A 24,059-nucleotide genomic window follows, 5' to 3' on the forward strand; every position below is an offset into this window, starting at 1 on the left:
GATCATATAGTATACCAAGATTGGGCAAAAATGTTAATTTTGTTCATTTTAGGAAACAAATGAAATGTGGAAGTTGAGGTTTTATTTCGTGTGGTGTGATGAGTGGGCCATCGTCATGTGATCCATCTCAAGGGTTCCTACGGTGGTACTGGTGTTAATTTCATGCCTTAATTTTAAGAAATTAAGTCCAGACAGAGACTCGGCAAAACTTTTATCAACTGGTAATTCTAGAAGCTTTAAACCTCCCTCCAGATAGGTAGAATGCATGAGGTGTGTCCTGAAAAAGTCCAGCCANGAAGGCCTAAAACCTTGGTTAAAAAGAAGTATTATTGTAAAAGTTTATTAGGAAGATGTATCAGTCAGTCCTCTCCAGAGGAGCAGGGCCAGTAGGGTGTGGATGTACAGGTGTGATGCTTTACGACAAGGAAGCAGCTCGTGTGACTGTAGAGCCAGGGGAGGCCCTCGGTGTTACTGTTCTCAAAAGCCGTCTTCTACCAAACATACATATACAAATGCTTTGGTGAAGGCAGTTAGTATCTAAAGAGATCATATAGTATACCAAGATTGGGCAAAAATGTTAATTTTGTTCATTTTAGGAAACAAATGAAATGTGGAAGTTGTTTTATTTCGTGTGGTGTGATGAGTGGGCCATCGTCATGTGATCCATCTCAAGGGTTCCTACGGTGGTACTGGTGTTAATTTCATGCCTTAATTTCAAGAAATTAAGTCCAGACAGAGACTCGGCAAAACTTTTATCAACTGGTAATTCTAGAACTTTTAAATCTCCCTCCAGATAGGTAGAATGCATGAGGTGTGTCCTGAAAAAGTCCAGCCATTGTTAATACAATGAGAACAATTTGCACGACATCAGTGTAACCTGGCAACCAAGGAGAGTGGACTGGAATGTGCACGCATGAACAATGATGACTTCACTGTACTAGTCAGTGGGGGTGGTACACACCGTTGAGTGAGCATGTGTACTGCGTGGCCATTGCATTCAAAGTGACTGAGTGAGCAGAGCAACAGATCTGTATCAAATTTTGTGTCAAGCTGGAACATTCCTCCATGGAAACTATTTGGATGATTCAGAAGGCTTTCAGGGTGGGTGTAGTGAGTGTAACGCAAATGAAAGTGTGGCATATCCGCTTGAAAGATGGTTGAGAATCTGCTGAATGAAAATGATCCACATTCTGGAAGGCCTGCAAACACCCAGGTGCCTCAGCCCCCATTATAGCCCAGATTTGGCTCCCTGTGACTTCTGGCTTTTCCCAAAACAAAAATCACCTTTGAAGGGAAGAGATTTCAGATTGTCAATGAAATTCAGGTCAGTATAATGGGGCAGTTGATGGCAGTTCCAGCAAAGGATTTTGCAGAGTATTTTGAACAGTGGAAGAGATGCTGGGGGAACCGTGAGGGCCTAAGGTGCCCAGTCTGAAGGAGATGGAGGTGTCATCATCCTACGTACAAAGTTTCTTGTATCTTCTTCAATAAATGTCTCTGGTTTTCATATCACACGGCTGGATACGTTCTGGACAGACCTTTGTATATGACTGGGAGGGGAAAAGTCTGGTTTAGGCAGTTTATGGCTAGACCATTCTGGACCATGTCGTAAATTATTTACTCCCCCACTACCATTTGCAGGTACCCTTGCAAGGGGGTGGAGTTTCTGAGAGGTTGGCATCTCGGCCATGGCCATGGCCTTGGCCTTATGGCGACCACGTAGTAAGATACGGCTCATATGCACATCTCACGATACCAAGTTTGCTGCTGTTTTCCTACGCCCGGCCTTTGCACCTCAGCATCTGGAGTCGATAGGCTTCTGAAAGGCTGTGTGAATGTGGTCACAGAGTGGGAACTGGTGGCTTTGGTGGAGTGGCTTCTGAACCAGAGAAGGCTGTTTTGGGTGGAGTGAGGTGTGAAGTGGGGTGACCCCAGGAATGGCGCTGCTGTGTTCAGGCAGGTGGCAAGGGGTCGGAGGGGCCGCTGGCTATGGGGCAGGCTGCGGGCAGCTGTTGGGATTATGACGTGCTGAGAGCTGTGTGGGGAGCTTGCTGGGGAGTCCGTGGGCCTCACAAGATCACGTCCTGAGTGTCCAAGGCAGTGCTGGGTGTGGGCTTGTTCGGAAGTCTTTTGTGTTGTGTCTGTCCCTTCAGTGGTCAGTCCCTTGTAAGAAGAGGTCTTGGAAGTGACTCAAAGTGATCTGGGGTGTATATAGACCCTCGGTTATTTTTTGAGCGAATGCCTGGCACATCACTATGCGGCCACGTGATCATAGTTATGGTCATAGTTAGAACATGACATCGTGAATCAGTGCTGGTCTTGGATGTGCTAACTTGGTTACCATGTAGTTATTTTCATCCATCTCATGGACTCGGGGTTATGTTTTCTGTCCTGTGTTTTGATTTCTGCTATTAATTTTGTTTAAAGATCATAAAGGTGCTTTAAACATCTAAAAACCCATTACATATGGGTACATTTTTATTTTTGACAGATTTGTATGTTCTTTCAGGCTTCTAAAATATGTTCACAGCATTTAGAGTCATTTATTGGGGGGGGGGTTGGGGCTGTGTCAACACCTCCTTTACTGGACCAGAATTCGGAAGTTCACTTCCAAAGCTGTGGTCTTTTCAAAGTCAAGCGCTCAAAGCATTTACCGACGTTCTTTGATGTGAACTGCAAGTCGATTTCGGCGCACACCATCTTTAAGAGACGTCTCTTCTCATGCCAGGTGTGGAGGTGCATTTTTGCTATGTCTCCAATCTTGTCTCGTTCATGAGTTGAGCATTATTATTTCTGGGAGAATCACAGTACTCATTCTCTCTAAAAATCCCTTGAATTGCCTGCCCTTGACTGACCTGCACACATTCTTTCTGGTGTCACATCCTGGTCCTGTCCAGCCTGCAAAGTGGTTCAGAAACCCATCCACCAATAAGCAGCAGGGAGGGCTAAGTGGTGGTCTCGTCCCCACCCACTGCAGAGGCAGTGACGGCTCAGGTGGGCAGGCACAGTCATGGTGGCTCTTCATGTAGTCCTGGAGGAGGGGTCCCACCATGACCAAATGTCACCATTGATCACTACACAGAAGACTGCTTTTATGCCACATACTGGGCTGGGTCCTGGGGGTGCAGTGGTGAGCACAGAGACACAGTCCCTTCTCTTGGCGAGCTTACCACCTAAGGAGAAGACATCTTCAACCAGTATAGCGGAAAGGCAAACCAAGCCGGCACCTGGGTGGGGAGTGGACGTAGCAGTGACTGTGTGGGAAATGGTAACGTAGTAAATTCATCATCCTGGAAATTCATGTTCATAACACTCTTTGACCAAGAAGTTGGCAAAGTATATAAACTGTAAAAAGTTGACTCTTTGACAGTATGTAAAATTAAAATGTGACTGTGTCTCCTAGCTGCCAAGGTATGGACTTGAGGTCCGCTCTCATTGTCCTGCTCACTTAATATTCCACAGTGAGCCACGGCTCTGCCCGCCCCAGATACAACCGTCTTCATCTCTGTATCGTTTCTTACAGTCATCGCCAGCTTCCGAGGCACCGTCCCCTACGGGCTGTCACTGGAAATTGGAGACACAGTCCAGATCCTGGAGAAGTGTGACGGTAAGGGCTGACAGTGACTCTTTGGGCGGGGTGAACAGCCCCTCAGCGGTTCTTAGAGTTTACATACTCTGTCCACCTCTCCGTGAATCTGGAATTCTTCCAGGGGTCCCCATGAACCACTTTTGGCAAGCCTTGTTTCTTACATATTCGATGTTTGCTGTGTGGGAAAGCATCATTTGGTATTTTTAAAGTTGATGGTATTTTCTCCCTAATATTATTTCCTTATGTTCACTAGTGCCAACATAGAAAGTGATCGAGACTTCTATGTTGGGGTCTGTGACTCAGCACCAGGCTCGAAGGCCTTTCTTAGAACCTTGAGGGACTGGTGGATTCCCCAGGACGGGGGGCCCAGAAGTGGCTCCCCTGAGGGGGGGCAGCCCCGGGAAGTCAGCTCTCTGGCTGCAGTCAAATATGCACTGAAATTATTTGACGCATTTGATGTCTTAGTGGAATATAGTGTATGAAATCATATGATTATTATTAATTTATATTACTCCTTAAATCAACATGCCTAATATATTCCCAAATGTTTCCATTTCTGCTCTGCAGAGCATCCTTATACTTTAATTTTTGAAAAGAGCCTAGATGAAATGACTGTTCTTTGTTAATGGAATGAGCACAAAGTCCCATCAGTATATCATAAAACTTTCATTTTCCCCCTCACCTGTTGTGTTCATTAGAAGTTTATAGTATGATGATATTCCGTCGTATCAAGACTCATTGTTGATTAAAGTGCATCCCCCAAACAGAGCTGTTATGTTGAGTTAGACCCTGGGGGGCGTGGGCATTTGTCTTGGCTACTGCCATCGACACCTTTAAAAATGTAATGTTTTTTTCTGGCTTTGCCAGATGCATTTTGTCTGTTTCTACTTTGTATACAGATAAATATAAAATCTGTTTTGAACTAGTGCCTGAAAATGGGCTTCACAACTACGGGGAGCTACTTTGTAATCTAAAAACTTTCTATTCAGTCTAATTGGACAGATCTCTCTATGACATTTCTGCAGTTTCAAGAAGTTTGGCTTCTCTTAGAATAACTACGTAAGAATGGATGTATCTCTTGAATATGTCTTTAAGGGATTGAATAAACCCTAAGATATAGAAATTTCTGATTCACTATTCACTCTTTTTTCTTCTGAATTTAAAACTATTAGGCCTGATTTTTTTTTATAATATATCCTTAAAAAAACTTAGGAACAAAAATATTTAAACACAAAGCTCAAGTATTTCTTTTTGAAAATTTAATTAATCAAAAAAATCAGTAGAAATTTGTTGCATGATAAAATAATTTCTTACCAATAAATAAAATGTTTTCTCTATTTGAAGCTGTAAGTTGAAAATAATACATTTATAGGGGGCTGTATATTAGCCCTCTACATTTACATATATACATACCCCGTGCTTGTTTTATAAAAAAGCCATGCTCCCTGAAGGGCCATGCTGTGGCCCTGAGTCAGCGTTGCTGGGAGGTTCTGGAACAGGCCTTCTACAGAACGGAAGTGCTGGTGCGCTTGGTTGGTCGGTCACTGAGCCGATGAAAGAGAGAACCCATGCCTTCGCTTCATGAATGAGACTTGGCTTCACTCTTCCTCTGTTTTTCTTTTTTTGATTTTATTTTGTATTGGTTTCGGGTGTGCAGCATCATAGTTAGATAGTCGTGTACTTCACAAAGATGTTTCCAGCACCCTCCTGGCCCCATACACAGTCCCTGCAGCAGTACCGACTGTGTTCCCTGTGCCTCTCTCAACACCTGGTGCAGAGACTGACTCCAGCCCAAGGCAGCGAGTGGCCTGAAGGACGCACAGACGCACTCGGTGCCTGTTGGCCAAGCTCGGCTTCCGTGGCAGAGACTGGGCTTTGTATCCAGGCACAGAGATTTTGGAAATGTGTTAAGTCTTGTGCAGATTCTCAAATTTCCCTGAGACATAGCAAAGAATACATTGGTTTGTAATCATTTCTTTTCTTTGAAATATCACAATGGTTTATTTAAAGATGACTATGATTATGTCTTCACAGGCTGGTACAGAGGATTTGCCTTAAAAAACCCAAATCTCAAGGTAAAAAAAGTATTACTTCTAACTGCCATTGTGGGATTTTTAAAAAGTTATTTTACTTCATTTCATTATCCAGTTGAAATTACAGTTGGGACTCTTAGTTGAAATGCCAAATGGCAACACGGATTTTCATAATTTTGGAAATTCCTTTGAACTTGGATTACAGTTAAGATATGCTGCTTCAAATGGTAATCCTTATGTAGTGCTGGAAATTTGTACTGAGAAGACCTTAATAAGCTCATTATACATAAACAGTCTTTTTGAAGCATTAGTTTGGTAGAGGGCAAAATTAAACTTCAGGCAAGGGAAATAACGTATTTCAAAAGAAATACTGAATTGAGGTATTTAATCTTTTCTGTGGTATCATTTGCAGAGTACTGGGCTGGGGAGAGGGGATTATCTCAGCGTTGTGGTAACAGTCCTTTGGGCTTTCACAGCTGAGATGGGGGGGAGGGGGCGGCGGGCAGGCAACCACCGTAGACCGGCTTGCCTTTCTCCATCCCAGAAGGCAGCTGAGGCTCATTGTGCTTTCCCTCCTGGTGTAAATATTTAGGAATCACAGCAGTATGGTCTTTGTTTTGCCCTTCATCGTATAGCTAATGGTTTTGACACTGGTCTCTCCCTCTATCTATGTGTTTCCACTTCAGTCTAATCTCCCCAGCCTTCCCCCATACTTCCCACATTGTCTAGTATTTTCTTATCTGCCTGCCATTCCCTCTTTTGGTTGAATTTTGACGTTGTTGGGATTGTAGGTAAGAAATTGTGTAATTTTTCTTTTGCCTGTCTTTCTGCCTTTTAACCTTTTTTTGGATGATATGACTTTGCTTAATTACTTTATTTATTTTAGGTCATTTTAAAGGAAAGCCTGAGGGACCAAAGAGTGTGCAGATTTCATTTCTTTGAATACCGTAGCCCTCATTTAAAGTTATTTTTGGACATCTGCTACTCACATGCAAATATAGCTTCAGTATCTAATTAGCCATTTAGAACTTGTTTGAGAAAAAAACCTATTATACTTTTGTTATTTCTATCATTCTTCTACTTCCAAATTCTGAATTTTTAAATTAATTGTAATTACTCTATTAATTTTACCATATTGAGACAAATTTAAATTTTGAAGGAAAAAAGCTTTTTGTAATCTATGTACCTCTTTACTATTGGTTTGTTTGTACAGAATTAGCTTATTAAATTTTATGTTATCCTTGGATCCACAATGGTGATAATGTATTCAAATGACATTTGTTTTTCTAAATATTTAATTGAATTTGTCATTTGATTATACATAAAAAATCATTCAGAGGGTATTGTCATTTAATGGACAATAAAATCGATGCTCATCTTTTTAATGTTGTTTCTTTCAATGTCCCAGTGAGCACAGAAGGGCAATTTTCTTGTCCTGTCTTTTCCCAACAATGAAAAGCTTCAAGCCGGCGCGGCTGCTTTTATTTAATTTTTGCTGCCTGGGAGTGGCACCCTGGTGATTGATTACTGCTACATTCTCATCAAAGATCTTCAGTAGCACTTAATACACACGTTGTCTCCAAATTCACATTGGTGTTTTTTTAGTGTATAATTTAAATACACACATGAGTGCTTTGGAGAAAACACCCAAAACAAACAAAAGGAATGACCTCTTTTCAGAACCATGCAGTGTTATTTTAAAAATCTTATTCAGTGTAATATGCTTTCTAGGCAGAATTCCTGAAGAAAATTTTAAACTTCTGTCTTATGAAAATATATTGTTGAGGTTAAACTTTTTTACTTCATTTTTATTGTTCACCCTATTACAGATGTCCATTTTCCTTGCCTTTGCCCCCTGCCCTGCTTCCCTCCGGTCATCACCACTCTGTTATCTGTGTCTGTGGGTTATACATATATGTTCTTTGGCTAACTCCATAATTTTTAAAATTATATTTGAGAATCTTAAACTTGTAGGCTAGCAAAGAGTAGAAAAGAAAAGGAATGAGCCTGAGCTGTAGTTGATTTAGCCTCTGGAATGTGGTAGAGATGATGTTTCTACCTAGGCCTGGTATGGGTATGTTGTAGGCTGTGTTTCACACATATGACTTGCGAACCAAACTTGGCCTTGACAGACTGCCTGCACTGCAGCCTCCCTGTTTTTCTCTTCCAGGGTATCTTTCCTTCCAGCTACGTCCACTTGAAAAATGCCTTCGTCAAGAACAAAGGGTAAGGAATGAGTTTTATCAATAGTTGGGGGATTGTCGCAGAACCATCGCTTCCTTTGAAACTTGAAAATCTTGGTAATTGTCTTGACTGGTGAACAGTAAAAGATTATGCCATTGTCTGTGCTGTTTGATAAATACGGGTTGCACTCAGCAGTTGCCAGAGGAAATGAAAGAGCCATGTCGGTGTGCGCTGGACGGCGGGGCGTGTAAGGCACCGTGGAGGCTCCTCACTGCCCACACAGCATGGCAGCAGCCCAGCCTGAAGCCGGCGTTGGTTCTCATTGGTTTCTGCTATAGGGAAGCGTGGTGGTCAGACCCATCGAATGCTGAGTCACGTCCCAAACCCCAGGAATGTCTTGGGTTCGCCACTGATTGTAAGCAGCGTAGTCTGTCTCTCTCTGCTCGGCGGTGATGCCCTATCCTTGGGTGACCCCTTCACAAAGGCATTATTATACTTCAGAGGACATCATTTCTGTGATATTTTTCTCAGTCGAGTTCATTGATGGCCTAGGATTTTTCATATATTTTAAAAGTTTTTCCAGTCTATTTTCAAAGGACTCGAGGCAGGTGTCAGGATCACAGACCAGTCAAATAAAATACCTCAGAATAAAGCCACAGTGCTGGCTTACTGAGGTGGCTAACGTGAGCGGATCAGTATAAGGACCATGGATTTGGGCCAAAGCATTAGCTGCCAGTGACACAAGAAACATGCATTGGATTGTTGAATATTTTTTTATTTTATGACCAAAGAAAGAATACAGGTTCAGCCATAAAAATCACATTTTCTTTCAAATAGCAAAAAATAGCAAGTTTTCAGAATTTTGAAAGCACATTATAGAGCATGCTAAATGAGATCTTTAAACTTGAGGTTTACCAAAAGAATTCCAAGGATGCTATTCAAATGGATGATGCTGATATCCACTCTCTATAAAGGCAGAGTATTAAATGTTAGTTCGGTGCAGTAACTTCCACGCGTGGCCGAGGGTCTGTGGTATAGTTGTGTTCCCTGGATGGATGGAACTTGGAGTATAGGAGATCCTTATACTAGGTGTCTTCACCACTGGAAGCAGTATTATTGTTATTAGTGGAGTTGCAGTAGTCATCACGTGACACAGTAGATGAAAACCGTAATTCTAGTGCCCTGTGCTAATAATTGCCACAGCTACTTCTCGTGTAATAAACGTGTTCATCAGAAATGTTGTGTAGCCATATCCACCAGAAATGAGTCCGGACCAGTGATTAGTCCTTTGGGCATTCGCCGCCAGGCATGGGGGGACAGTGCCCAGCCCTCCTGCAGTCACCAGAGGACAGTATGCAGAACACGTCAGCCATAGGCTTGCTCTTCCTTCTGACCTGTGACCCCAGCCATCTGAGCTGGGCCACATGGAAACCCCAAGGTCTCTACCTGGTCCCACAATGGGGGCCCCCAGGCAGACCTGTACAGCCAGGCCACTTTGCTGCCTATGTCTCAAACCCCACCCTGACCCCAGAGTTTTGCAGAGCCAAGGGGCCACCCAGCCCCTCCGTCCACTCTGACCATGGAAGACATTATACAAGAGAACTTTGGGGTAGAATTTCTTCTATTTCTTTCTATTTTCTTCTATTTCTTCTTCTTCAAAATTTCTTTTTTCTTTTTTTTTTTAAAGATTTTATTTATTTATTTATCTTTAGAGGGGAAGGAGAGAGGGAGAGAAACATCAATGTATGGTTGCCTTTTGTGCATCCCCTGCTGGGAGTTGGCCTTCAGGGGAACTGGCCTGCAACCCAGGCATGTGCCCTGACTGGGAAGTGAACCTCGATCCTCTGGTTCGCAGGCCTGTGTGCAATCCACTGAGCTACGCCAGCCAGGGCCAAAATTTATTTTCTTAAAAAAAATGCTGGCATCAAAACCCTAGATTCTAGGACCGTCAACAGGAAGCAAAACTTGAGCCTGAAAACAGTGAGGAGCTGTCTCCCCAGGGGCTTCCCTGTAGAGGGCCCTTGTGGGGTGTGGACATCCCCTGCCCTCCTTTTTTAGGGACTGGCAGCCTGAAGGCTCGCCCAGGTGAAGCAGCCGTGGAGAGCTTCTCGGAACCACCGGACAGAGCCTCATCCCTGGGGCAGCTGCTTAGGACGGGCTCTGTGGAGCCTGATTTTGGTTTTGGTATAATTAACCAGAAACAGCTGCTTCCCCTAAAAATGGCAATTTTGTGTTTCTGGAAAACTTACATTTTGGTTGAACAAACCCAAATTAGCTACCCGCAGACTGAATTGCCCTCATGCTCTTGCCTGCCTGGGTCGTGGAGGGCTGCAGGACGGAGGGGGTCCTCACGTGGCATTAGAGTTTGTGAACAGCGAGGCCCCATCTGGACTGTTCATCCCAGTGAGGGCCATGCCACTTTGGAATGTGAAGTGAGCCGGGGCGTGTTCCAGGAAATTTGCTATTTCCTCCTCGAGCTTGTATCTGATCATTTTATCACCTCCACCTCCCGAGAGTCATCAGTGAAATCGCAACAGTTACTTCAAAAGCGGAGTGAATGAGAGCACAACCACTTGAAAATGTCATCTGCCTGCTTTATGACAAGTCTGTGTATGTCCCAGTTCATGTATCGGTGTTTACTTTCCTTCTAGCTTTACATTTTCAGCTGTGTTTAAGCTCCAGGAGGGAGGGAGTCACAGGGCAAGTATTTTAGCAGCAGCTTGGAGTGAGGAGATGAGGCTCTGCTGGGGAAGAAATCAAGGCAGGACTTCAGTTCCCATAAAGACTCAACAAAAGATAGTTACACCCTCTTTGGACATAAATGAAAAAGGAACTGCAGAGCATCAACGGACCTCATGCTAAGAAGTCATTTTCCTGGCTCAGAGCCTAATATGCTGTTATCTTCTAAGTACTAGATGTTGTCCTTGGGGAAAAAAACTCGAATGAAGAAAATAATCCTCATCAATGTAGTCGGTAGCATTCTTTGGAGAAGTGGTAGTAATAACCACTTAACCATTTTAACTTGCGTAAAAGTGGAAAGAACCTGAGAAAAGAAACTTGCCATGAACAAAGGTTATTGTTAGGCGCAGAGAACAAATTAAGTCCTTTTGTGCCCCACCCCCAAACCTTCTTATCTATCTGCTCAACAGTGGGACCCCACCTTACTAGATACTGGGCTGAGTATTTTCCAAGTATAATTGCTGATTTATAGAGAAGAAATAGGGAGAATACATTGCCCTGATCATAGAGAGAGACATTTTGTAATGGATACTCGAAAACCTGTGTGGGCTTAAGCCCTGCATAAGTATGACAGCATGTGAAAACATTGCTGATAGGTGACATCATTTTCCAGGGCTCCGATTACAGACAATGAAAATGAAGTGGTAATGACATCCAGGCAGTGTTAGTCAGTACCTGGCATCTCCTGAGTTGGGATGTTTGCAGCCATCAGGTCCTTGTTAGTGAACCAAGCGAGTCACACCCTCAGGGCCCTGGGGCTGCAGGCCGTGGAATGCAAAGGCCCTGTCCCAGGAAGGTAAGCCTGGTGGCCACATGTCACAGGTGAGGGTTTGGGGGCCTGGAGAACTTCAACAAGCTGCTGTTTCGTGGTCCATCTGGGGCTGAAGCAGAACTTTTCTGATGTTACCTCTTTGTCACCACCCTCCTCGACTCTGGGTGGCGTGGCTGGTCCCTTTGGGATGGCACTGCTGTCACCCACAGGGCTTGCCAAACACCAGTTCAGAACCCACCCGGGTCACTGCAGAACCCAGAGTCGAGTGGCAGCTTCCTTTCCTAGTTTATTGTTTAGGGAGTTCCAGAGAAAGTGGTTGTCCATGATATTTGCATATGCACTTCTTTTTTCTTTTTTAATTTCACAGGCAATTTGAAATGATCATTCCCACCGAAGACTCTGTCATCACAGAAATGACATCGACGCTGCGAGACTGGGGAGCCATGTGGAAACAGCTCTATGTGGTAGGTCCCCTCCCGATGGCATGATTCTTTTAACAGAGAATTGCTTTAACAAATAGCTGAAGGGGACCCTGGCTGGTGTGGCTCAGTGGCCTGAGTGCCAGCCTGAGAACTGAACCAAAGGGTCACTGGTTCAATTCCCAGTCAGGGCACAGGCCTGGGTTGCAGGCAAGATTCCCAGTAGGGGGCGTGTCAGAGGCAACCACACGTGGATGCTTCTTTCTTTCTCCCTCTCTTCCCCTCTAAAAATAAGTAAATAAAATCTTTTTTTAAAAAAGCTGAATAAGCGGAAGCAGGGACCAGTGTTGGAACAGCTGCTCTGTGTCCCCAGCACTCCTCCGGGAGTCAAGGACACCGAGGGTGAGGGACAGCCTGCGTGTGCTTGCTCCCTGTGTGCACCGTGCATGGGCCTGGAAGTTCTTCTGGCCATAAGAACATCAGGGATCGTTTCCCTGGCATCTGATCAAAGAGGGTGTTTTACGGGAAACTAATGTAAAGCTTTCTGAAAATATTTAAATTTAAGGGAGAAACAGACTTATTTTCTACATAATTTTCATATTGGTGGTATTTTATTGTATTTTAATTTGCTACATAATTCACATGTACTGAGAGCGTTAGACTATTTACCCAGAATCAATGAGAATTTGCTAAAGGTACCATAAAAAGGAATGTTTCTTGAATTAAAAAAGGGAATGCGGTGTTCGGGGGGGCCCCTGTGTGGGTACTGATTTACTCACTAGAGCGAACCACACTCAGTGAGTGCCGTGGGAGCACCCTGTCTACAGTATCTCACCCAAATCCCCACACCCACTGGAGACAAGAATGACCTTGACCGCCCCAGCTCACTGTGAGGGACGGGAGGCCGGGAGCTGAGAGCGTGGTCTGGGCTTGGATTCTGACGTGGTAGAGCCCCTACTCGGAACCCCTGGAAATTTGGGGGTGCTAAGTTCTTTTTTGATTTTCAAAGGAAGGTATAGAACAGCTTAATGATTTGGAGAGATGTGTTCAAAATACGAAGGTGTTCTTATCCTGACAAAGCGATTTGAAAAGCCTGCCAGAGAATCAGTCCAAATCAGTGAGGGATGTGGGCACAGGGGGACAGTGTTTGTTGTTTGTTCCCCATGAAATGCAGTCGGGTATTTGATTGAGGCAGGAGAGTCTTAAAATGTCCCCAAGACAAACCCTTTTGGTTTTGGGTTCATCTGACTGGGCCCAGTGGCTTTAGGACTCAAGAGCAGAGTCCACAGGGCAGCCTCAGAGGAAATGCCCGAGTCCCCGCTGGGCAGAAATCTGGTAAATGCAAGGTCAAGGTCATCAAGCTCTGGGTGGGGACGCTGCTGAGGGGACAAAGGCCTCCTTTGGAGATTAAAAAAAATAATATGTTGGAGTGAATATAAAATCCAGGTATTATTTTACTTAAAATAACATTGTGCATGCCGGTGACATGGAAAATGAAACTATTCGAAATGTTCAAATGACTGCCTCCTGACACCCAGCATGAGATGGATAAAAATAACGGCAGTGCGTTTTCCACTCGGAGACCTGGGCCGGCGCTTCCCTGTGTGTGGTGTGGGGAGCAAAGCTGCATTGCCTCTCGGTTCTGCCTTTTCTGGCTATTTTGTCCTGCCTTTGAGGTGTCCGGCATCTATTCTGGGGACATACTAGATGGGCTTTGAAAGTCCTGTGTTGTGAGCTCTCGGAGTACCCTCCTTACCACCTACTACTCTGGGCGGTGGAGACGGAATTATTTACCATTTCCTGGGGCACTGAAATGGTAGTCAGATACATTGGGAACAAATTCAGAGTTCACCCAGGAGATGCCAGATTTTTGACCTTGAGAAGGAGGCTGACTTGGCTGCGTTGGACCTTCTGGGTTCTGTCTTCCTGATACTCATGTTCAGTGGTGCCCATTTTAGTTTAAGGCACCTGTGCTGGAGTGGGGTGCTGCCCATGCTGTTCTTCAGCCGTTGGAAGGTGTTTGACGAGGCCAGTTGTGTCTCATAATCCTGAGCAGTGCGAGAGACGCACTTGGTAGGAGAACACTGAGCATTGAAGCACGTGGTAAATGCTTGAAAAATGCCTTACTCTACCGAATAACATTGGTGAGGGCCTAAGTAATGTCGTTTAAAATGTCACTTAACATATCACTGGTAAAACCACAAAAAACGTAGGAGAAGTACAGCAGCCGTCTTTTCCTGGGTGATCTGTGTGGGGCCTTCGGCAGGGAGTTTGTTCATCTCCGCCATGCAGTCTGCTCCTCAGATCTTACCAGAGACGGTCTGTCCTGGGCCCTGTGCTCTGTGCTCTGTGGGGGCCTGAGTGTGAATGTGGGTCTGTCAGACTCACGCCGTTTTCATGTAGGCAAGTAAAAACTTCCCCGTTCTCTAAAACACTCCAAGTCTCACACTGCATTTCTGCTGCGTGGAGAAGGAGGCAGCCCGAGACCGGACCGGGTGGAGCCGCAGGTGTGGGGCACATGGACGCAGCACCCATGTGGGGCAGTCTCAGAGGGGACGCTGGCCTCTTGGGGAGGGAGGCAGTATCATCAGAGTGACAGTGGACAGAGCGGCAAGTGTGTTTGCGGACACGGGGCCAGAATCTGCTAAGGAAGAATCTGTCCCCAAAGATGCCAGTGCATAGGACGTGCCCCTCCATTTCCTCCGTGGCCATGCTGGGGACCGGCTGCTGAGTCTGGCTGTATTTCCTAGAGAAATGAAGGTGACCTCTTCCACCGGCTGTGGCACATCATGAACGAGATCCTGGACTTGCGGCGGCAGGTGCTGGTGGGCCATCTGACCCACGACCGGATGAGGGACGTGAAGCGCCACATCACTGCCCGCCTCGATTGGGGCAACGAGTGAGTACTGTCCCCTGCAGGGGCCGCCTTCTCAGGGGGGCGGGGGCAGGGGTGAACACCAGGACAGAGCATGAGCTGATATGTGGCATTATCTCCAGGGGACACTTCATAGGGCTTTTGCAGTCGTCTGTTTTGGGGGATTTGTTACAAACTGTCATTGACGGAGCCGAGAACCATACCTCCTAGGACTGGTCAGGGTGGGACGGGGCTGCTGTCTGCTCGCTGGTCCCCTGTGTGGCCCGCTGCTGGCCCTTGCTCATGAACATGAACTGTTCACAGGCACGTGAGACATGGCTCCCGCCAGACTGGTCTGGGTTTCAGGTGGGCTTTTGGTTTGGTGAATGTAGTTCCTTCAAACATACACCTCTCCGTGCTGTGGTCAGAGGTCGCCTGTGCAGTCTGCAAGGGATGCCGAAATCTGCAGCTCCTGGGGAAGTCTGCCCGCGGAGCGCCTCCTCACAGCTGAGACTGCTCTCGTGCACGTGGATCAGCCTCTTGGAGGAGCTGCTTGGCAGAACTCAGAAGCTGCTCTTGACCGAGATTTACTCTTAAATAAAACTAAGTGACCATAGTAACAGGCGCGTGAAATAGTAAATCTAATCACTTAAAGCTCTGATTGAGGCTGATCCTGCGCTAAGTAAGGATGATTGCTAATATGTGGGAGAGGAACTCGAAAACACCAGCTCTGACTCTGTTCCTGAGCTTGTCTGGCTCTAACTTTAAGGGAGTTAGAGGGCCCTCAATATTGCCCTCCTTTCCCCTCCCAAACCTCCCCCTGCTATTTGGTCCTTCAAAGGTCTTAGAGTGACAAAGAAACGCAGATAGCAGAGGGACATGGCAGGAGGCACAGCACAGGGGAGTTCGCTGCTTCTAGAACCTGGAAAGGACAGTTGGGGGCAGAGAGCCCCCCCCCCCCCCCCACCGTGGGAAGGTGCTCTACCTCTGGACCTCTGGTTCCTGCAGACGAGTGCCTTACCGGCAGGCCCTCCTCATAGCCACGACTGGTCTCGTGCACACAGGTCTGCCTCTTTGGGCCTGTCAGACCTCGTAACCCCCCCATGGCACCCCCACTACTCCTGGCGCTTTGTGGAGTGAGACATGCCATCCTTTGGCAGACGGTCAGCAGAGTGGCCCTCATTTGTTTATCTCTGGCTGATTCCTTCCTTGGAGTCGGGGGCGGGGATGAAAAACATATCCAGGTGTGCGGGGGCCCCATGATGATTCTTTAGGAACTGGCTCTTTTAGGCCTTGAGACACCTTCCTGAGCCCCTCTGGACTTCAGCGTGTTCTCCTGTAGAAGGGAGTGGGCTGGACTTGGTGGGCCCGGGGCCCGCTTGCTGCAGGACCATGTGATTCGCATGCGGCTTGTCCCGGCCCCGGGAGAGAAGGTCTGCCAGCCATCTGCCTGGAGCCCCAGTCTTCCTGGGGGACATGGGGTGGGTCTGAAGGAATCTGAGTGTGCCCCTGTGGCTCTGTCATCAATGTGNAGCCCCTCTGGACTTCAGCGTGTTCTCCTGTAGAGGGGAGTGGGCTGGACTTGGTGGGCCCGGGGCCCGCTTGCTGCAGGACCATGTGATTCGCATGCGGCTTGTCCCGGCCCCGGGAGAGAAGGTCTGCCAGCCATCTGCCTGGAGCCCCAGTCTTCCTGGGGGACATGGGGTGGGTCTAAAGGAATCTGAGTGTGCCCCTGTCGCTCTGTCATCAATGTGCTCCTTTTTTTTTTTAAACTGAGTTTCCACCAAATTGTACTGGCTCTTAGTCATGATGCTGCTCCCTGTTTAGAAGACTCTGTTTGTAAATAGAATTCAAGTTGGAGAAAGTTTGCTTATCAAAACACCAAGAAACAGAGAGCAGGCAGCACGGTCCTTTTCCAGTGTCAGGAAAGGGGGGACCCAGGAGGACAGGCAGGAAAAACATGACTGTGACTGAATCCTGACTCCGTTTTGACTCTGGTAGTTCTAGCCTGTGCTTTGGGCGTTTCTGTGGCTGAGTAAGTTGGTAAAACGTTGGTGCATGAACATGAGCAATAGAATGTATTTGGATCATCCTCGAAGTCATGCGTTTCCTGCGCTCTCTGTTTTCTCTGAATGTCTTTGACGTTCTATTGAAAAATGACTTGCCGCACACAGATGGTACATGGGTCTCCTCCTTGAAGTGTTAGTTTCCTTACTGAAGAGTGCTCAGTGGGAAGTCAGTCCAGGTCATTCTTTCACATATTAAACTAGGTCTGGTTGCCCTAAAAGGACTCGTCAGCATGTGGACCCGTGGATCGCTGTAAGTTAGGAATGTGTTCAACCTCAGGTTGTCCAGCAAACTGCTGAGTGGCGAAGCCACGCCCTCTGGGGAAGGGAAGCATGCGTGGAGGGGTCATTGATCCACCTGTTCCCTGGTGGGGCTGGGCGAAGACGTTTTCTGTCCTGGGAGCCTCAAGCAGGAGTCCCAGAGTGGTCCCTGTGTCTGTTCCCTGGACTTCTCTGCTGTCCCTTGACTTTCCCGCAGGGAGTGTGTGGGACAGAGAATTGGTTCCTCCTTCCTGCCTCATTTCCCAGAGACCCGCCCCTCCATTCCCCAGGGGCTTCCCAAATCCTGTGTGCCCCCATCCACCTGCCCGCTCCCTGTTCACCCCATTTCTTCCTCGTCTTTTTAAAGCACTGCTCTGCTCCTGCTCTGGGAACCTGGAGACCTCCAACAGCGGGAGGTTACCCTCAGGATACACCAGGGAACTAACGAAGTGGAAGCAGATAAAACTCCCTTCGCACAGCCGAGAGTCCCGGGAGCCGACAGCCGAGCAGTTGGGGCTATAGGGGAGGGAAGTACTTGCTCCGAGGCCCCACAGCCCTGGAAGGTTCTGGAGCCCATACCTCTTTTGGGGCCTCTGTAGCTGGAGGTGGCCTTGACCCACGGACTCCACGGTGATGTGAGCCAGCTGCCCTGCACAGCTTTGCTTCCTTTTGCTACAAGGCTGATGCTGTTTGAATCCCCAGATTTACAAGCAGCTCACGAGAGCCAGTCTGCTGTTGCTGTCCGCACTGCATGGTTCTTGCCCACTGCCTGTGAGCTGCCGGCCACTTCGTGGATGAGCTGTCCACAGTCAGGGTCTGGCCAGTGAGCAGCCAGGTGTGGCTCCGGGGAAGGAGACGGTCAGAGACTAGGCTGTGTCACACCCCCCTCCCCCACCACCAGAAGGCAACATGGGCAGGCCCCTCCCCTTAGGGGGCGTCTGGGGAAGGCAGAGGCTGTGACCGTGTGTGGTTATGTGTCCTCTCTCCGTTGCTAGGCAATTTTCCCTCAGCAGCACTGACCCCGTGTCCGGTTGTGCCTTATGTGGCAGCCCAGTGGTTTCCCTTGGAAGGGACAGGGGTGTGGGGACTGGACCCCTCAGGACCCCTGGGGCCGGGCCGATCTGCTCAGGCTGCTGTAACACCATCCTGCTGACGGGGTGGCTGAGACAACAGGAGTTGGTTCCCCACAGGTCTGGGGGCTGGAAGTCCATGACCAAGGTGCCGACAAGACTGGTGTCCGCTGAGGGCCTGCTTGCCCGGGACCATTTTCTCACTGTCCTCATGTGGCCTCTTCTCTGCGCTCACACCGAGAGGGGGAATCACTGATGTCTCTGTCACTTCTTGTGACACCCGTACTGTGGCGTTCACCACCCCCCGCCCCTTAAGCCTCACCCAGCCTTATCACCTCCTTCGGGTCCCTCGTTCCAGTCATGCAGGTTTGGGCTTCCATGTGTAACTTTTCAGAGGACACAGAGGAGCCCATCCCTGGGAGACGTGGGTATTTTGAAAACGAATGGTTGTTAAGCTTCTCAAGCAGAATCGTAATTGATGGAGATTTAGAGACTATTTTGGTATCTGAACCATGGTTTCTGCCATTGAGAGGCCATGGTCTCCTCATCTTCTTAAGAACAAACACTCCTTGGGGTGGCTGGGGCAGTGCTTGGCTGACGCAGGCGCTGACTCAACCAGTTCTATTTACAATACCTCTCTAATGAGGTTGCCTTGCGAGCAGAGAACTTCGGGAGCTAGAAACACACGCAGAAGCGAGGAAGGGTGGCCGTGTGTCCGGTGGAGTTACGGTACAAAGGGATGCAGAGGAGGGGCCCAGGAAGTTGAGGGTCGCCTCGCAGAGAGCCGGTGTCCTGGCCTCGCTCTGCAGGGCATGACAAAGGCGTCACGAACCCCGTGGGCTGGTCGTGGGTGGTTAAGGAGATGAGTAAAATGGTCTAGAAGTGAGAGCAGCGGCACAGTGTGCGCGTCCTGGGGGGAGTCAAGGCCCCAGAGGGAGTTGGCTGTTTTTCCTCTGTCGGAGGTGAGACATCCCACACCCGCTGCTCCACTCCATCCTCCTGAGACTGGACAGAACTGCCTTAGAAAATGTCTCAGCACAGGGAGAGGCACATCAACCACAGTGAAACCTGACCCGGGGACTCCACCATTTCTCCANGGCGTCATGAACCCCGTGGGCTGGTCGTGGGTGGTTAAGGAGATGAGTAAAATGGTCTAGAAGTGAGAGCAGCGGCACAGTGTGCGCGTCCTGGGGGGAGTCAAGGCCCCAGAGGGAGTTGGCTGTTTTTCCTCTGTCGGAGGTGAGACATCCCACACCCGCCGCTCCACTCCATCCTCCCGAGACTGGACAGAACTGCCTTAGAAAATGTCTCAGCACAGGGAGAGGCACATCAACCACAGTGAAACCTGACCCCGGGGACTCCACCATTTCTCCACCCTATCCCGGACCTGGGCTGCCCTCACACTGTCCCTGCCTCCCCTGAGTTTCTCCAAGGGACGGGTGGCAGAACTTGCCATGAGTGAATGATGCCAGTGCACACGTTGCCTGTGAGTCCCATTAGAAATGAGTTACGATAGCTCCGAACGGCACTGGGTATTTTGGTGCCCAGTTAAATCCTACAGGCCTACCTCCCCTCTGCAGCTCTCATCCCTGGGACGGAGTCACGTCTTGCTCTGATTTCCCCCCAGCCCACTGTGGAAGTGTTTCTGTGGGGGGACTCTGTGGGGTGCGCAGGACTCCCTCTGTGTAATGCCGAGGTCCCCAGGGGCAGAATCACCCCGCTGACAGTGCCAGTCTGCCCCACATATTTGCCCGCCTCTCATCATCATCTGTCTTTCCACCCCTGCCCTGGGCCCAGCCTGGTCATGGGGCCACCCCAATATGGGAACAAGTAGCGCCGTGGAAGACGCAGGGGTGGGAAAGCTGTGTCTCATTCCAAGGTGACGTAGTAAACAATAACGATGGTTAATGCTGTCCCTGAAGGTGACTGTTTTCACAAACTTTGCCATTTGTGTTGCAGGCAGCTGGGCCTGGACCTGGTACCCAGGAAGGAGTACGCCATGGTGGACCCGGAGGATGTCAGTGTTACTGAACTCTACCGCCTGGTAGGTGCAGGTGGTGCTGGCTCCGCCGCCCTGTGATTCCGTGGTTTCCACAGCCCTCTCCGTGCTTTTGCCTGGCCTGGTGGAATGCTTGCAGGCCCTGCATGTTCGTCTGCTGTGACTCATGACAAGGCTGTGACTAGCTGTGTCCAGTCTTGGCTCCTCAATGTGCGGGTCCCCCGCCCCCACCAGATGCCAGAATGTGCCTCCCTGGCCTCCATCTGGGGCCCGGCCCTCCCACACCCTAGCCTGTCCCATGGCCTCCATCTGGTGCCGGGCCCTCCCACACCCCAGTTGGCTCTCAGTGGTGAGGCCTGTGACTAACCTGAAACACTCAAACATATTGCCCAGCATAGTGTCTCCCAACTTCATGTTTGTTATAAAAACCAAGAAGGCCCCGGCTGGTGTAGCTCAGTGGATTGAGCACAGGCTGCAAACTAAATAGTCACCAGTTCAATTCCCAGCCAGGGCACATGCCTAGGTTGCAGGCCAGGTCCCCAGTATGGGGCACATGAGAGGCAACTACACACTGATATTTCTCTCCTACTCTTCCCCACTCTCTAAAAACAAATAAATAAGATCTTTAAAACAAACAAAAAACCCCAAGAAGTAGTGAGGCCTTCAACTTGGAATACTCCAGTTATTTTCTAGGCATCTGGGTTCCTCACATCTGGTCCAATCTGCTTTGTGTTCTCAATACTTGTGTAAAATAGACATAATTCTCCACATGACCGAAGCTCTCTAAAAACCAGAAATCAGAGAAGGTGATTGGGGAGGGCTTTCAAAAGCCACGTCCTCAGGTGCGATTCTAGTTATGCTATGGCTTTTTAAAAAAATTATATTTTATTGATTATGCTATTACAGTTGTCCCATTTCCCCCCTTCATTCCTCTCCACACCCCCTCCCACCCACATTCCCCCCTTTAGTTCATGTCCATGTGTCGTAAGTTCTTTAGCTTGTACAATTCCCGCACTACTCTTGCCCTCCCCCTGTCTATCTTCTCCCCACCATCTATGCTACTTATTCTCTGTACCTTCTCCCCCTCTCTCCTCCTCCCACTCCCCTGTTGCTAACCCTCCATGTGATCTCCATTTCTGTGACTCTGTTCCTGTTCTAGTTGTTTGCTTAGTTTGCTTTTGTTTTAGGTGTGGTTGTTAATAACTGTGAGTTTGCTATCTTTTTACTGTTTATATTTTTTATCTTTTTTTTTAGAAAAGTTCCTTTAACATTTCATATAATAAGGGCTTGGTGATGATTAACTCCTTTAACTTGCCCTTATCTGAGAAGCGCTTTATCTGCCCTTCCATTCTAAATGAAAGCTTTGCTGAATAGAGCAATCTTGGATGTAGGTCCTTGCCTTTCATGACTTGGAATACTTCTTTTCAGCCCCTTCTTTCCTGTAAGGTCTCTTTTGAGAAATCAGCTGACAGCCTGATGGGAACTCCTTTGTAGGTGACTGCCCCCTTATCTTTTGCTGCTTCTAGAATTCTCTCCTTCATTTTAATTTTGGGTAATGTAATTATGATGTGGCTTGGTGTGTTCCTTCTTGGGTCCAACTTCTTTGGGACTCTCTGAGCTTCCTGGATTTCCTGGAAGTGTATTTTCTTTGCCAGACTGGGGAAGTTCTCCTTTATTATTTGTTCAAATAAGTTTTCCATTTGTTGTTGCTCTTCTTCCCCTTCTGGTATCCCTATAATTTGGATGTTGGAACATTTAAAGATGCCCTGGAAATTCCTAAGCCTCTCCTCATTTTTTAAAATTCTTGCTTTTTCATTCCTTTCTGTTTGGTTGTTTCTTTCTTCCTTCTAGTTCACTCCATTGATTTGAGTCCCAGTTTCCTTCCCATCACTATTGGTTCCCTGTGCATTTTCCTTCATTTCACTTAGTGTAGCTTTCATTTTTTCATCTAATTTGCGACCAAAATCAACCAGTTTTGTGAACATCCTGGTCACCAGTGCTTTGAACTGTGCATCTGATAGGTTGGCTGTCTCTTGGTCGCTTAGAAGTATTATTTCTGGAGCTTTGATCTGTTCTTCCATTTAAGCCAATTTTTTTTGGTCTGGTTGCACCTGTTACTTATGAGGGTCTGAGCCTTAGGTGTTTACCAGGGTGGGTCAACCCACGTCAGTGGGTTGTGATGCTGTATGTGGGGGCGGGGTCAGAGAGGGAGCAATGGCGCTTGTTCTGCGCTCTCTTGGATTTCAGTCACTTCCCCCACTACCCACACTCAAATTGGGCCCTTCTGGTGCAGGTTCCCGAGTGGGTGGGCTTGTGTATGTTCTAGGACCCTTGTGGGTCTCTCCAACGAACTCTCCTGTGAGGCTGGGAGTCTCTCCTGGCACCTCGACTCCCATAAGTGTTTTCAACCTGTGCTTTTAGGCTTTATTTCCGGTTGCTGCGGCCCTGGTGGCGCGGTCTGTCTTGCTGCCCATTTTTGTCTGGTTTATCTGAGCGCGAATGTGTGACCAAAGTCAGCCAGCCACCTTGTGCACCTCACTGAGTCTGCCCATTGCCACCCTGTGCTGGGGTTCTGCCAACCAAGGCCTTTTCCTGCTGCGACCCCTCTCTGCCAGCTGCTAACTCCGCCCCTCTTACTGGTCTGGATGAATGGTTGTCGGACTTCTGTACAGTTCAGTTTTCTGTCTGCTCTGGTTGTTTTTTTGTTTCTAAATTTTTGTTGCCCATAATTTTGGTTGTGCGAGGAGGCACAGTGTGTCTACCTATGCCTCCATCTTGGCTGGAAGTCTGGCTTTTTTTTTTAAACAAGGTTTTCAACTATAATATATACACAAAAAGGATATATAACCATCAAAATGTATTTTTCTGAAGAGAGTAGAGGTGACTTTTTTGTATTGTTTAAATATATTTCAAATTTCTACAAGAAACATTTCATGACCAAAAAATAAACAAATATTTTAAATGAAAATAAAACCTTGGTTATTTGAATGGTGTTTACCCTAAGCAGTTATAAGTATTAAAAGGTATTTTTTCAATTTTTTAAATTTTATTTTTCCCACTACCATTTAGTCTCCTCAGACCCCCGCCCCACCCTGCAGACACCACACTGTCGTCCGTGTCCATGAGTCCTTTGTCCTTTTTGTTAAGACTCTCCACTCCCTAACCTCCCCCTCACCACTAACTTTCATCTCTCTATCCGTGAGTCTGTCCCATTTTGCTTGTTAGTTCAGTTTTTTTCATTAGATTCCACATATGAGTGAGGTAATACGGTGTTTATCTTTCTCTCACTGGCTTATTTCACTTAGCATAATACTCTCCAGGTCCATCCTTGCTGTCGCAAAGGGTGAAACTTTCTCCTTTTTTATGGCCAAGTAGAATCCCATTGTGTCCATATTCCATAGTTGTTTTTCCCACTCATCTGTTCATTGCACTTGGGCTGCTTCCAGACCTTCACAGTTGTGGTTGTAAATAACGCTGCAGTGGAAGCAGGGGTGCGCCTTACCATAATGTCCCTAGAAGGGACGCCCGTAGTAAATACCAGACTCCTTTTCTGAGGACCCTGCCTCTTTGGAGGTAGCTTTCCTAGCCTGCAGTGTTTACCGTGGGATGTCCTTGACCTGAGGCTTGCTGGATCTGAGACACACTGGGAACAGTCATCTGGAAGTTCATGAGGGCTTGTGTCTGATTTGAGAAAGCTGTTCTTCATACCCCTTTCAGTTTTTCCTTAATCATTGATCTGTTTGGATCATCTCTGTCTCCTTGTACCAGTTGAAATAAATTATGTTTTTGTAGAGGATTTCCTTTACATTGAACTTCCTAGAGTGGCATTTCATGCTCGCATTTACGGCTGCTGTGCTGAGGGTCTTGTGTGTAGTGAGAACACAGTTCAAGGTTATCTGCAGGGAGGCAGAGAAGGAGGATGGAATGAAATAAGAGTGTTCCAAGTTAAAGCCCTCATTACCTCTTAGTTTTTATAACAAATCAAATCCATGTAATTTAGTTGTCGATCTTAGCCTTTAAGGTGCCATTGTTTTGAGTATTATATTTTGTCTCTCACTATTTTTTCTTTTTAA

At 47.3% G+C, this 24,059-nt stretch overlaps 1 protein-coding gene across 1 annotated transcript in view; it reads left to right on the plus strand.

Moving 5' to 3' along the window:
* DOCK4 (dedicator of cytokinesis 4) overlaps nt 1-24,059 on the plus strand; it is a 314,794-nt gene that overhangs the window by 142,128 nt on the left and 148,607 nt on the right. The window contains exons 2-7 of the mRNA XM_037041295.1: nt 3,524-3,607; nt 5,624-5,664; nt 7,793-7,848; nt 11,685-11,781; nt 14,487-14,635; nt 19,947-20,031. Coding sequence (XP_036897190.1) covers nt 3,524-3,607; nt 5,624-5,664; nt 7,793-7,848; nt 11,685-11,781; nt 14,487-14,635; nt 19,947-20,031 — 512 coding nt within the window. The remainder of the gene's footprint in view (nt 1-3,523; nt 3,608-5,623; nt 5,665-7,792; nt 7,849-11,684; nt 11,782-14,486; nt 14,636-19,946; nt 20,032-24,059) is intronic.

The sequence above is a fragment of the Sturnira hondurensis genome, unplaced genomic scaffold (genome assembly GCF_014824575.4).
Source record: "Sturnira hondurensis isolate 20B ecotype Veracruz unplaced genomic scaffold, ASM1482457v3 Scaffold0002840, whole genome shotgun sequence".
NCBI lineage: Eukaryota > Metazoa > Chordata > Mammalia > Chiroptera > Phyllostomidae > Sturnira > Sturnira hondurensis.